The sequence below is a fragment of the Ammodytes marinus genome, assembly GCF_949987685.1.
Source record: "Ammodytes marinus genome assembly, chromosome: 3".
Classification (NCBI taxonomy): domain Eukaryota; kingdom Metazoa; phylum Chordata; class Actinopteri; order Uranoscopiformes; family Ammodytidae; genus Ammodytes; species Ammodytes marinus.
Window position 1 is genome coordinate 5,266,820 of NC_137232.1, and position 15,463 is coordinate 5,282,282.

At 41.6% G+C, this 15,463-nt stretch overlaps 1 protein-coding gene across 1 annotated transcript in view; it reads right to left on the reverse strand.

The window, feature by feature from the left end:
* Positions 1-6,626: 6,626 nt before the first annotated feature.
* Positions 6,627-15,463, reverse strand: part of lrrc75a (leucine rich repeat containing 75A) — a gene marked incomplete at both ends in the record, with an annotated part of 43,808 nt that continues 34,971 nt past the window's right edge. Inside the window, 2 exons of the mRNA XM_080053663.1 lie at positions 6,627-7,226; positions 7,921-8,194. Of these exons, the coding sequence (XP_079909789.1) occupies positions 6,627-7,226; positions 7,921-8,194 (874 nt within the window). The remainder of the gene's footprint in view (positions 7,227-7,920; positions 8,195-15,463) is intronic.

Consider the following 15,463-nt stretch of genomic DNA (forward strand, 5'->3'; position numbering starts at 1 on the left):
TCGGAAATACGCTCTTATAACCTTGTAACGCGTTTTAGCGACACAATTCCAGCTACAATCCAGCGACCGATGACAACTAACTTCAAAAACTGAAATGGCGGATACGGGAAAACAAAAAAAGACCCCACTCACCGGATATGACGTGGTAATTATGTGCGCCAGACGCACTACTGTCAAGCTGGACAGAATGGAAACTAGTAACGGAACATTTCCTTTTTAAGCCACACGATATCATATTGCTAATCATAAAATCTTATAATTAACTGATTCAGTGTAAATATGACAATAACATTTCATAAATATTTTAATATGAACCTTGTATCGCATGCTATCCAATACTAAGGCAGGCTAAATTTCTTATTTTTCAAAAGGGAATTAGTAAGCATTTATTTTGTAGTCGGCTAAATGCTTTTCCTGTTCATGCTAGCTGTGTTTAACGGGATTGCCCTGCCCTTTATATTGGTGGGTTATTTTGAAACCTATAGCTTGCCATATTATTGCACCAGTTCAGCAGCACTGTTGTAATAACACTGTCGACCTATTAGCCTCACGTTTTGCTCCCACGAGCGTTTCTCACATAGGCTACATAGTAGGCCTAGGTATTTAACCCTGTAGTCTATAACGTCTGGGATGCCATTAATAACTGTGGCCACTAGATGTCAGCCACATACTATTACAAAATCCTTACTCGTTTCAAAATCAAAATTGTCATACACTACACAACTTTGTTTGGTAACTCCATAAATTCTAAGTTACCTTATGCCTCTCTTGATAATAGGCTACTGTAGATGAAGACACCCCTAACAATGGATTCATACATTTTAAGTCATGGTTTAGCTAGTACACAATTTAATGCCCTACAAATCAGGTATACTTCTATTAATGATAGCCTACCTTGTGGGTTGCCAGGTTGGTGGTTGTGTGGTGTTTCTCCTCCTACATCACATTTGCTTTGTTTCTGTGTGCTGTTTCTGTGTGCTGTTTTAACCATCACATTATGTACACCAATAGGACTGTTTTAATCCCTGAAAAAGGGCTGCGGGGCATCTGGATCAAAGTCATACAACTTGAACTTTTCTTGAAGGATTGCAGAAGAAAATCATTTGAAATGTGGACTACAAAAGTAGGCCTGGAGACATTTTACAACATGTGGTTGTTGCCTTATTAGAAAAATGAGAAACTCTAAACCTTTTATTAATGACTTCATTACATTCATAACTTTAGACTCAGTGAGTTCTTACTGTGTATATCAATGATTGACTTCCATCCAGCATGCTGATAGAAGTTTGGCTCAACATTTAGCATTCCTAAATACTGAGTCTGGAGGTCTGGCATTTTTTCAAGTGAATAATCACAACACTGACAGGCAAGGCAAACTGAGGACATGGAAACACTTTGCAGGGACAATTCCTGTACTTAACCATTCAAAAACGTAGCTTACACAAATAGATTAAACATTGTTTATTGATGTTAATGTTTCACTTACTTTTAATACACGTCTTTGTCTTTTGTTTAATGTGTGTTGGCTTTATGGCTACACTTTTTTTTTTACACAGTTTTTTTTAATTGGCTTGTGTACTCATTGTATTGTAAAGTGTCTTTGAAATAAAATAGATTTATTATTATTATTATTATTGTTTCTTGTTGTTGTTACTTATTAATTTAACATACAATACTTAATTAGTTCTGATACTTTGTTAGGATCCTGGACCTGTATCTTGTGTACCAATGCAGTAAAGAGTGTGAAATTCAAAAGTGGATGAAAAAAAATCCTATAGCAAATTTTCCCCAGAAAATGGCACAGTAAGTAAAACATGGAGGTCTGTGTAGTCTCCCCCACACTGGATGTAGTCGACCCCTACCACCCAAACCTTTCTTGTGGATAACAGGACCTGTCATAATAATTCACATTAAATAAAGAAAAGGCAGGATGTCTTTTTACATCATCATATCATTTATTGGGATTTCAAGGTGTGACACAAAATTATACAATATCTTTACAATGTCACCTGTAAGATGAATGCACATAACAGAGCCTCCTTTTGTCATTGGATCACCTCAGTATGCAGGGTGAGTGCAGGGCGCTTGGGGGGGAGGGGGGGGGGAGAGAGGCGGGACATAGGGTGATACTGTGAGGAGAATATTACAGAGGTATAAGTATGCAGATTGAGAGAAATACATATAGAGTAAAAAAGAATTGGAGAGAGAAAGGAGCTAATGCTACAGATTCACATTTAACATCTCATTTTATCTAGGTAGAAGATTCCTTGAGCAAGACATACAAGTCGGCATCTTTGAAACCCCTGTTATTCTAGTCCAAGGTCAAAACAACAATCATCTCAGGTCTTACTGTATATCATGGGGGAAAGGACTAGTCTTTCTGCCTGTAGAGTGTCCAGCAGAGAGAGTCTTCATTCATTGAGCCAGGCCACTGTACAATGAGACAATGGTGGAGCAGACCAGAGAGAAACACGGCAAACAATTGACATGTGGCTACGTTTGAATTAGACTATTAAGACGGAGTTGCAGTGAAGGATTTTAAGCTGAAGAGTGTGTGTGTGTGTGTGTGTGTGTGTGTGTGTGTGTGTGTGTGTGTGTGTGTGTGTGTGTGTGTGTGTGTGTGTTTGTTCAATGTTCTCATCTGATATCAACGGACCAACGAAAAGTGTTGAAAGCAAACTCCTTATGTTCATTTATATTCAAATTGTTCTCAATGGAATACATTTAAAACACAGATCAGACAACCTTAGGATAAGGATTGTTAGAAGCCATGTTGTTAATGCATTCTTGTGTGGAATCAAATTTCGAAATAAGGCATGGCTTCACACAAACTGCACTGACTCCATTGCATCAAAGGGGGGGACGGACGCTAAGTGACGGATCAAAGGTTTAAAAAAAAGAAAAAATTTAAAAGCCAGCATCTACATTGTCCACGTAAGGATTACCAATTTGGGATGTCTTTGCTTTGATTTGCAGCGACCTTGACATGAAAGCAGAGGAGTGCAGGGCTCCAGCACATTTACCAAGGTGTACATTTAACTCTGATCTCCTCCATCTCTCTCTCTCTCTCTCTCTCTCTCTCTCTCTCTCTCTCTCTCTCTCTCTCTCTCTCTCTCTCTCTCTCTCTCTCTCTGTAGTCAGAAGGAGTACTGATACAGCAGCAAGCAACAAAACAAAAGACAAAAAGCACAGTAAACCTGAGAATACAGTCACATACACAGGCCCGACTCACTGTTACAGCGATCACTATTTGACATTCTCCCACACAATGGCTTCAATTTGCTACATATCACTGTGGTTTTTTCGAGGACAATCTTTCTTTGTCTCATTTAACGGTTTATGTGATGGCGTTTCCACTCAGCTGGGCTTGTCTTCTATACTGTTCAGCGTCACAAGCCGTCCGCCTCTGTTTAAAGGGTTCGTTGTACTGAGCTCTGTCTGTCAAATTGACTTTTTACAGGGACTTAGGGCAATATATTATAAAGATAGCTTAAGGAGTATTAGCTTCAAGTGCAATACCTCCTTTTCAGCGACCAGATACGCAAGCAACATTCAAAGGACGTAGGTCAGCGCAATTCCTATGCTCACTCATATACAGTTAAGAAGCATACTGTGGCATTAAGTGGCCTTGTTGAGTTTTTCGTAAGCTACAACTAATATGATGTTCCTAATTGTTATATGCAATAGAACTGAGGATTCCTAATTGGTGCAGAGATGTTTTCAGAATTGAATCATTGCTGAACTCACTGTGAAGTCTCAGTAAGCCAATTTGAGATGGATTGGATTGGATTGCGTTGGAGCAGCTAAATGATTGCGCGCATTGCTTTTTTAGTGACTCTGCTTAATGTAAATGGCATCCATTTATTTGAATGACACAGCACCTCCCTTAGTTAGTCAGCCTTTCAAATGAAATGAAATCAAGTCACGGAACCAAGCAAGTAAATATTGCACTGTATTACAAAATTTGCTAGAGCTCTGTTCTCCAGCAATTGTTGGTGCAAATGAAACAGACAGATTAAAAGGATGGTCAAAATCATTGAAGCAGAGGCCCGAGAGGTTGAGATATCTCGAACCTTTTAGGCCCTCGTATGGGCTAAGCTTAAAAAACTCTGAATCCTACAATTCCCATAATGCAATTGTATTTAAGACTACCTTTTGGATTGTATTGTATTTAAACTCCATCCTCCAGTTTGTAACGCTCTCAGGCTCCTCTCAGATATACTGACGTGCAACCTCTCTAGAAATGAAAAGTATAATGTGTGAAAAGGAAAATTGTAAATATAAAGCATCACCATAATTCACTTCTTATATATTAGTGTAGCAACTGCCAGCCTTCAGCTTCATTGAATGACCTTCATTGTTGATGCCGCACACGTTAGCAGCTCTGAACGCACACGTAGCAGTACCTGGGGCCAGCTGTCTGAGGGGGAGATGTTTGCATTCATACATTTTTTTGGACCGGTTTAGAATGAATCCTCTCCTACACTAGTTTATATTCTCCGCTCTCCACAAAGTGCCTCCTTTCCATATCAATAAAAACCTTTTCGCTCTGTGCATTTTTACACTATCACTAATTCGCTCACCATTCGCTACAGCTTTTAAGCATTATTCATCCATGAACAAATATCGCTTGAAACTATCTCAGACCCCAGAAATAACATAAATATGAAATGAGTGGTCTTCCTTTTTTTTAAATAGCTCATCAACAATCTAACAATCTCTCCTACACAGCCTGGTAAAAACATTAAGTAGCTACATCCCAAAAAATACAGCTTTGCATGGACTATAAGAGGCACATGGGCGGAAAGCGCAGGCTGGGAGTGAGAGCTACATACTGCATAAGTATATAATATGTTTGTAACCCAGTGCACGGAATACATGAACGTGATTGTGGCCTATATATATATATATATATATATATATATATATATATATATATATATAAAAACACAACACTGTAAAGCCTGTGATCCACTAGTCTAGTGCACAGTAACGTGACCTGGTTTATGAGAAAAGAGGCTACTAAATATTTCAACTCCATTCCCCCAGCACTTGGGCAATGCATGACAATACAGTTATCACATCTAGCCAGTACCCATCACATATAGGGGAGACCGGGGCATCTTGTCACACGGGTAATTTGTCACACTAGTAATTTCTTCATCAAAAGATACTATAAAATAAATGTAAGGGTTGCATGTGCAACACAATGTTCTGAGGTCATTTTTCTACACGGCCGCCGTAGCAAACCCTTGTCCTTATGTAGCAGGACACTTTCTACTGTTTCCATACAGTATTTCATTGGATATTTTTTTTCATTTTGGTATCTTCTGACTAATCTCATCTTCGGTGCACTCCTCTGCCACCAAAGTCTGTTTAGTTCATAAGAGGCAACTGATTTCCGAAAATACTTTTTGATTCCTGTCTTTCTTCTCATCCATCAGGCTAGCCGTTGCATGTGGGAGGGAAACATTTTAAACATTTCCACTACAAGTTTTTGGCAAAAAAAAAAAAACACACTTCTCAAAACTTTAAAAGGGGCTCTGACTAGTTGCACTTTCTGCTCTCATTTTTCAATCTCTCAACACACACCCACTCTTAACCAGTAACGGGACGTGACACAGGCACATGTAGGTGTTAGCGGGGGTTAGCACAAGGAAATAACCTGAATAAAGATTATAACTTTCTATACACAAAAGCCTCACGTGATATAAATAACCAGCCTAAAGTATCGCACAAGAATCCTGGGTCTACATGTTGAAACAAAAGACAGTTATGATCAAAGAGACGTCTTGTTGTTGGGGATTGTCTCCTCATGTTACAGTCACCATGAGTCACCTGGGTTCAGCCGTGCCAGTGTCTGAACAAACTAGCTGATCCCAAATCAGATCAGTGGAGGAGAGTATTGAGTGGTGTGTGTGTGCATCCATCCTTGACTTTGAAACATGCTCAGTTAGTTCTCCAAGTCTTTTGACACAGGAATGGAACCAGCACCAGAATCATATATGCAACCATATGGCTTAGCAGCCAAGCTTTCTTACGTTTGTGAGGTTGTTTTCTTAGGCACGGACATAATGACTATAGGACTATCGGATTATAGAAGTTGATCCCGCCATTCCACTCCAATACAAACGGGGAAGGAGGATTCTGCCTCCGAAAACTTTGTCTGGATATCAATCAAATGCTCATAATTATCTGTAGATCATGTACTAAAATATAGGAAATATATTTATAGTGTTTTTACTGAAGGACACGGAGGGCAGCTGGAGGAGCCGTAGTGAAGCAGACTTCCAGTAGTGTAGGTTCTGCCTTCAAAAGGCAACGTGCACGGCTCCGTAAACGAAACAGGTCCGACTTTAATAGACGCTCTGACTTTCGCGTTATGTATGCAAGATTTTTCAATCCAAATCTTCAGTTTTTTTTTACAAGCACATAACATCTCATGTTCACAGGTTTCCTGTCGTTCTGTGAGATGGAACACACTGCACGTGCTCCATGCGTCCCAGAACCGCACCAATGCGCTGAGCGGCTTTCCATAGAAAAGAATAGGATGGCATTTTTCAATCCGGTGTCCTTCTTTTATGAGGTCCATGGGAGGGGCGCGGACCATATGACCTGATAGCCAATCAGGACAAGTTGTCCGAACGGTCGGTCTCCTCGCTCAAGTCGTCCCCCTCTGCTCTCATTGGCTCGTTGGGTGGTCCGCTGGAGTGCTGTGATTGGCTGGAGCAGGACATGTGCGAGGACTGGCTCTGGGTGTCGTCTTCATCCTCCACGACCACTGCAGCCCTCTGGCCCTGCTCCTCCCCTCTCCTGAGCTGGTTCCTGGCCTCCCCTACTTTCCTGGGCTCCCCTAAGGTCCACATGCTCTCCTCCTCCTCCTCCCCCCGGCCCACTATCTCCCTGTCAAAGTCCAGCAGCTCCTCCATCATCTCCTCTATTTCTATCTCTCCGTTCAGCTCCTCCTCCACTCCCTCCACCTCCGACCTCAGGTCACCCATGCTCTCTGTGCGGTTGGCGTCGTCCTCCTCCTCTTCCTCACCCAGCCCTCGCAGCCTCTCCGGGGGGTCGCTGACCTGGCTCTCTCCAAATTCCAGTATGGTGGGCAGGTTCCCTTGCTTGGGACAGCGCTTCCTCAGGCTGACCAGGAAGGGCTGCGGCAGGGAGAAGATGTCCACGTTGTTACCCAGGTCGATCCACGTCACGCTGGGGAAGCTGCCCGGATCCTAGGAAGGAAGGAAGTGGACTGTGTTAAATGTGCACGATACAGTCTCAGGGGAAGGGGATTTGTACAAAACATATAGATTTAAGTTAGTCTACAAAACATATAGATACTTTTATAATCATCAAGAAAAATAAATATATTATAAATTACTTTGAGGCACCTGGAGCCAAACGTAAAATATGCCTAGCTGATGCCGTAAACAACAACAGTGAAACAGTAACTTTTCAGGTAACATTTTAACGTCAAACCAAGTTCCAGGGATCCAATTTTCCTTTGAGGAAAGCGCGTTTATTAAGTTATTAGAATATACCTTAGAAATGTTTAATTTCTTTGACACACCAAAAGTTACGTAATGCACCTTTAAAAACCTAATTATTGTGTATTTCGTGTGGTTGGGTGTGAGGGTGGGATGTGGGTAGAGTGTGTTCGGGGAAAAAAAGGGGAAAAAATTGTACCCATTGTGCTGCAATTCTTTTGCAACTGGCATTTAATAAAAAAACCTTTGGAAAAAATAAAAAAAAAAAATAAAATAATTATTATCATCTTATTTGAATGAATACCATTACACAGAAACAAGAATTTATCAAACAAGGACTCTGAACCCTTTGTCTCTTTTAAGTCCATTCAGTCAAGTCACACAGCAGTTTGGCTCATTACTTTGAACTGGAGTTACACAGTATTAGTGAGTGTCTGACCTTGAGGGCGTCGGTCAGCTCCTTGAGAATAGTTCTGGTCAACCTGTTTCCGTTGAGTGCCAGTGTCTCCAGGTGAGGCAGAGCAGCCAGCGTGGGCAGCAGCAGGAGGAAAGCCTCGTCTGTCAGCTCGCTGAAGCCCAGCTCCAGGCTGCACACCATGGCCGCGTGGCGCTGCAGGTGGGCACACAGTCGCTCCATGTCCCGGGCCGTCAGGGGGATACCAGACAGATCCAACGCCCCGCTGGACGGAGGGTTCGCCAGCACCGCCTTCAAACTGCACGAGGAACACATGGAGCAAATATTAGAGCCAATAGTGTATGTTTGTTTTTTTAAAGATAATTGTTTGGCATTTAGACAGTTTTGGAGAGACAGAGATGAAATGGGACGGCGAGGGAACTCATTTTATTTGTATAGCACTTTTCAAAACATAGTTACAAAGTGCTTCACAGGCCAGATAAAAACAGAAGTCAGGTTCAAGACAACAAAAATGATGATGGGACTTCAAAAAGCATTCTGTTTGAGGAACGCAGGCAGTGGCTGGGGTCATAAGGGCCTTATGATAAGGCACCAAGCAGTTCAGTGATGTAGGAGGGGGCTACGCCATGCAGCGCTTTAAAAGTGATAAGGAGAATCTTAAAATCAATCCTGTATCTAACAGGGAGCTAGTGAAATGTTGTGAGGATGGGAGTGATGAGAGTAAGTTATTGAGTCAATGAGTAAGTCATTGACTTTCAAGAAATATTGTGACATCCAGTATTTAATGTCTGACAGATAGTGACACGGGGGAATTGATCTGTACCGGTTAAGGGAATAAATCCTTAAATCCTTAATCGATTTGATGTATAAAAAGTAACCCCAGTTTAAGTGATGACGTCTCAAAACAGTGGCCAGAAATGTCTAGAAATAGGATAAAAGTCTAGCTTTCGAACAAAGCTCTTGGCAGCTACAAGACGGCGATGCATGGTAGCATGTTGTGGGATGACATGGCATAGAACAACCGGGGCCCGGATTCCAACCCGGCTCTGCTGTGACGAGGACTGAGCCTCACTGTAACCACTACACCAGGTGTGCATCCCCCCCCCCCCATATGTTTTTTTTAGGAATGACAGTGAAACTCTTGCTCTGTAACAAAATGTTCTGCTAATTATGCATCTGATTAAGCTGAAGATAGTTATTCTTGTTCCATACAAGTACGCTACATGCACATCATAATTAAAACATCACACATTTCAACATAAGCTAACCCCCCACTAAACACATGAAGCCTGCAACTTCACACAAGGAGACAGCATAGCAACGTGGTAATGTATCCATGTCTGCGTTCCATTGTAAATAATCCCTGCAAAGACTGCATCAAATAATAGTGTGAGTGTGTGTTCTGGTGCATGTGCCCAGTTTTAAGCAGACCTTCCCAATGTTACACACTGAACCAACATAGTTAGCAGTATCTTACATGTATGGGTACATTCCAACACAGAATGCAGTTTTGTAGAGGCCAGTAAATGTTGGTGCTGGCTGGCCATGCTAACATGATGTACACCTACATTGGAGCATCGTTGGAGCTCATGTCTAATGTAATCAAATATTTCAATTATTTGTATGAACATATCAATAACACACAGTGACAGTTCAACATTTTTACAGTTTACTCACTGCCAGTTAGGTTCAGGGGTATCTGGGGGTGTGCTTATCACAGGTCAAGTTGCTGCTTTGTTAGGTTGGTAATTACATTAATTATTATTAATGGTGTAAGGGAGAGGAATCTGACTGGGGATTGACCACAGGTTTTAAGAAAGGTGGCGGTTTAGAAAAAGTGAGTGTTTTTTCTCATACTTTGAGAGTCTCTAGTCACACCAGGGATCCTTATTAATTTTGAAGAACCTATAAAAAATGGATTTTGCATATAGGTGACCTTTAAAACAGCTACTGAGGTCAACAGATTCATCCACATGACAGAGGAGCAAACTCAAAACCAATAAAGAAGAAATTGTGATACAGTTGAAAAGCCTCTCAAAGATGCTTCCTTGTTGAGAGAGAGATAAGAAGATTAATACCTGTCTGTTCAATGTGTAGCCAGTACCCGGTTAGCGTAGCTTGGGGGAAACAGCTAGTCCTGTCCTGTCTGCTAATACTAAAAAACTAATACATGAACCTCTTTGTGTGATATCGACCTTCTCATCTAACTCTGAGCAGAGAAAGTGAACACAAGTATTTTCCAATAAGTGTAAGTAAGTGTAAATAACAGTAAGTGTCCAATTCAGGTATATCGAGGACTCCAATCCAAAAACCTAAAAGCAGTGCCAGCCGCATCTGCCCATTAAACTGAGTTGTTACTGAGTAGAAATCAAAGATGGAGAGAAAATGGATAAATGAGGTAACGTGCACAGAAAGTCTGCATTTGACCCTAATGGAAACTCCATAAACAAGACATTTGAAAAGCACAGACACTACGGCTGAAGCAAGCTCGGAGGGAACACAGACAAAAGACAGGGACACATTAAGAGGATTTAGGGCTCCAGAAACTGTAGTTTGGGGAATGTCAAATGGCTGCTACAACACTTAAAGCTATACTCTCCCCCACCAACAACATGATCCGTCAGGGCTAAAAATAAAACCCAGTGCAGTGCCTGAACTTTTTGGAAGAGAACTAAAGGCTAGCCGAGCACAAAGGGGGCTGATCCAGGGTCTGGTCCAATACAGAAAGAAAAGCTGAGATCATGGAGTTTCACTTTTTTCAGCTTAACAAATTCAAACAGAAGCCTATACTTTTAATACACACACACTGGTACATGAAGTCCATTTTTACCCACACGTAACACACAAAGTACGATGATACTGTACATTTAGGATTAACCCCCCTGTATACATTGAGAGAGATCTACACAGCTGTGATATCAGCATAAAGCCAGACTCAGGTTAACTGAGAAAGCAGTGACCTCGCTAGTCCTACAGACTGTGGGATTCATCTATTGTCCTCGGTTAACAGCTGAACATATTTATCTATTCACATGCCACAGGGACTTGAGAGGAATCTAGGCCAGAGCAGCCCAAAGCCAAGCAGTGAACGTGGGTCAGATTTAGCCATCCAAAAATGTTCTACTCCCTCTCCCAAGGGGGTTACACAGAGTGATGTGTCAGAGTTATATCTTTTGGTTTCATCTTTGGGGGCAAAACATGTTTAACAAAGTCATGTGGGATAAGGTGGCTGGAATAGTTAGAAATAGTAGTGTAGCATTTTAGCCACATCACATTTGGTTTTGAGACGTGTCATCCCTGTGCTGCTTGCAAGTTGTCGTCTTCGTGTTTTTTCTTGCCGGTCACATGACTTCTCTTCTCTGCAACAAGGTGGATTATCCCCAATAGAAACACATGCGCATATTTTCTATTGTGCCTCAGAGCCTTCTGTCTGTCTGTCTGTCTGTCTGTCTGTCCGTCTGTCTGTCTGCATAAAGGGCCTGTTTATGAGCGTCCTGTTAGTGAACCTGATCCTGAAATAAACCTGGTTTTAATCCTACACAAGCTGCCTTGTTTAGTCTAGTTACTTGGACTAGAGGTGTTCCATGGGGTTTTGAGTCTCTCATTACGTTGAGAGGTCATTTTGAGACAATGTGCATCTACTTCCTTATATGACTCCCAACCAATTCAATGAAGACATTAGAAAAAAAGAGATGCTGACAGTATTTTAGATTATTAAATCAACACTGTGCCGCTGCATTTTTAGCCTCTTGCCTCGAGCAGACAGATAACATATCAGAGGCCTGGATAGCGACTCGTCTGGTTTTCCTATCATGGACCGTCTTCTCTGTGTTGGGATTTGAACCCTGCATTCAGTCACCTCAGAGGACTTCAACATGTCCCCGGAATGTTTTTTTGCAGTTGTTTTACTGTAAATCCACAGTAGAATTGTGACCGAAACAACCATGTGTTCGATTTTTTTATCTCACCACCAAAAGAAGCCTACAATAAAAAAAAAGTAAACATAAATCGAGATTTAGGCTCTATTTAAATACATTTTTAATGAATACCACAAAGTATTTATCTTGAGCTGCTGCAATGCCAACTATTCAGGCTCTTACTACTACCTTATATTATTTTTTTTAAAACAATTTTTGAAGCATATTATACTAAGGTTTCCACAGAATTAAGATTTTCTTCTGAGAGGATCTGTAGAGTGGGGTAATCATTTGTATATCTATGACCCTTTCACATTACGCAAAGTCGTTCGATCCATTATATAAAAATATGGATCATAGCAGCTTTGAATAAGGATGTATTGATCATGAGATGCAGAAGAACATTTGCATTTAAGGATAAGTATCATTTAACTATGTTTATCTTACTGTCATCAAATCCTTGATATTGTACAATGTGCCTCACACACACATATAATAAAAGGTATCCCTCCTCAGTATGATTACATAAAGCCTTACAGTAACCACCTTTTATCCACCTGTTTCTTACGTATGCTTAGTCACGAAAAAACCTCATTCAAGAAATGAACTGAGAAACAGAACACAAAAACAAAACCCCCTTAAGGGTGAGGAGACTACAGCTGTCACTGTCTGTGTAAGTGGTCTAAAAACCCACTTCCCACTGATGCCCTGGAGGTTTGAGCACCAACCCACTCCAACTCTCTACCATTTCCTCCTCTCAGGGTCAACGTGTGCTAATTAGTTAACACAGCTGGGCTCAGCCATGGCCCCGTCTCTCCATTACCGCTGATGAGACCACTGATCTAATCGCAACTGCTCAGCTGCTCCTCCCCTCTCACCGACCCTGTTTGCACACACGCACGCACGCACACATGCACGCACACACACACAAACGCGCACACACACACACACCTCAACCTGCAGACTGTCTTAAACCTTCGTCAGATGCATCACTTGTGTCTGGACCTCTTTCCCATGCTCCACCTCTTGCCCCTCTCTTAACACACACACACTCTAGCACTCATCTGTGATGTCAACACTCCGCCCTCCTCAGCCTAAAGCAATAAACAAACTAGTCGTGTGCAAAAACAAAAAGCAGATGAGATGCTGAGAGGGTTCATGATGTATTTGGCTTCAGCCCAGGATCCCACGCTACCAAAATCAGGGTCAACCACCGCTGTCTCCACAACAACCAGCAACTGCTATGTTGTACCTTTAATGTCAGTAAGCTTCTGCTCTTACTGGGAGGTTATTATGTAGCTAGTCAATTTAGCTCAAATGTGCACTTGATGCATTGGTGGAAGAAGTATTCAGAATATTGACAGCACTGATGTCAACATTTGGGAGAGAAAAAAGTGAAAGTACAGAAATATTGTTAAAAAGATGTACTGTCGGGGGCGCCCTTAGCTCAGTTGGTAGGGTGTCCCCCCTCAAGGCCGGGCCCAGCAGCAGACCCGGGTTCGATTCCAGCCCGCGGTCATTCTCTGCATGTCACTCCCCTCTCTGCCCCATTTCAACTCTGTCTCTACAATATCAATAAACCATGAAAAAAAAGAAAAAAAAGAAGAAGATGTACGGTCACTATCTAGGTACTTCTTGTGCAGAGTGGCTCCCGTGGCTGTTTAATAGTCATATCAATGTTCTCATGCTGATCGCCTGCATGATGTTTTAAGTATCTCTCATTAGCACGGCGATGAAATAATGTCTTGTGAGTCATGAGATACTCCTCCACTTATCCCCAGGATTCTAACCTGTGAATAGACCGTCTGTCCATCTCAAAAGATTACAATTCTGGTGGCCAGGGATATTCCCAGCCTGGATTTCATATTGAGCCTGCATGGAAAAAGGCCACTTTTGTATCAGCTCGTCTTCAGGACACATTGCCACGGGGCTTAACAGTATCCCCCCCCCCCCCCCCTATCCCTCAGTCATCCTCTTCATGCCTGAATCTCTCTAAACTCTTGACATGTATACATTGACTTTAATTCAATTAATTGTTTCAAAAGTTTCCACACATTTGTATTAGGTTAGTTAAAAGCAAAAATGTTAAGTTTATATTAAGTTAAAGGTGCTGTAAGCGGAATGGTTCTTTTAGCTAACTTCCTGTCAGTTACTGCAGTTAGCAGTCCCCTCCCTCATCCCTACGTCACCACATTAATGCACTGCGGTCTTCAAGCAGCAAGTTATCCAGCATCATCTCAGATCCATAAGTGTGATAAAACATGATAAAAACCATCAAAACAGACATTGGGAAGCATTTTTAACTGCTCCGCCATTGTAGGCGCATACACATTCACCCATCTGTTGCTCTGGCATGCACCGGCAGTGAGACCATGGAGTGTATATACTATAGTATATATGAGTGAGACGAGAGTCGGTTTGTAGCGTTCTCTCTTCTGATTGGATAAAAAATTCGGGATACCCCAATACGTTTATTTGCCAATTACATGAAAAGCAGCTGACTGAGAGATCGGCTTTATGAAATGCGCACATTATGCAAGTGATCACTGTATGAATAAAGAGCGATTTTACACTAATATTAACATAAATAAACCGCTTACTTCACCTTTAATAAACATATTTTGCAGTGACACAACGATTGTGAATTGAGCCGACAAAAACAATTTAATTCTGATCAACAAGAGAGATTTAAGCGTACCTACGTTTTGTTGGTAATGCTTTACACTAAGGGTACATTAATTAACTGTTAGTTAACGCTTATAAGCATTAACCAAGCATTAACTAAGCATTACTATCTTTAAGTACGCAGTTAATTAATGTATATATATATATATACATAATCCATGTCAAGTTCACCCTCCCATATCTGCCTGATCTCTTCCTCTGACATAACTGAAAGCACCCACCTACACACCATTGGTATCCCCATCAGAGATGATCCATCATGCAGGCATTTCAAAGATAATACAGTCAATCTAATTAGAATAATGGCCTTCATGCATTGCTCACTCCGTGTGTGGCTTCAAATACTTTCGCCCCACTTCTCTTCTCTACCTGCCTGCCTCTGAGATCATTTATCACCCAGTCAGCTGGTGTGTGCACACTGAAGACGGCAAGTCTCCTTTTGACAGAGAAGGTGAAGAAACACTTTCTCCTCCTCCTCCCTCTCCCTCTCCCACCATGTTCAACCAGGTTCACAAAGGTAGCACAGTATATAGGTGTGAGCATATGTCTGCCTGACTGTGTTTGCTGTAAAGACGCAGCAATATTCTCTGTCTAAATGGACGATTGGGACATATTCTAAAGACGTCGTTGACTCCACAGCGATCGTTCCAAGGCATGACATTAGCAGCTGTATTTATGCAAAGTCACATTCAAAGCAATCAGCGCAGCATCTGATTACACTGATGAGGCAACCACAGAGGTGGGGCTCGGGAAATGCAGCTGGGAGAAAAATCCAGCGTTTAGGATAGGATAGGATAGGACACCATCTGCCCAGCTGCCACATCATCAAACCAGTATCAGGTGGAATGACGTCATAATATCTTGATGATGTTGAAGTGGCTCCAGTGTGTCAGCGCTACATTTTAACATGTGAAAACCGCTTGAGGTGATTGAGTAAAAGTTTTTGAATTTTTATTATCAGTATT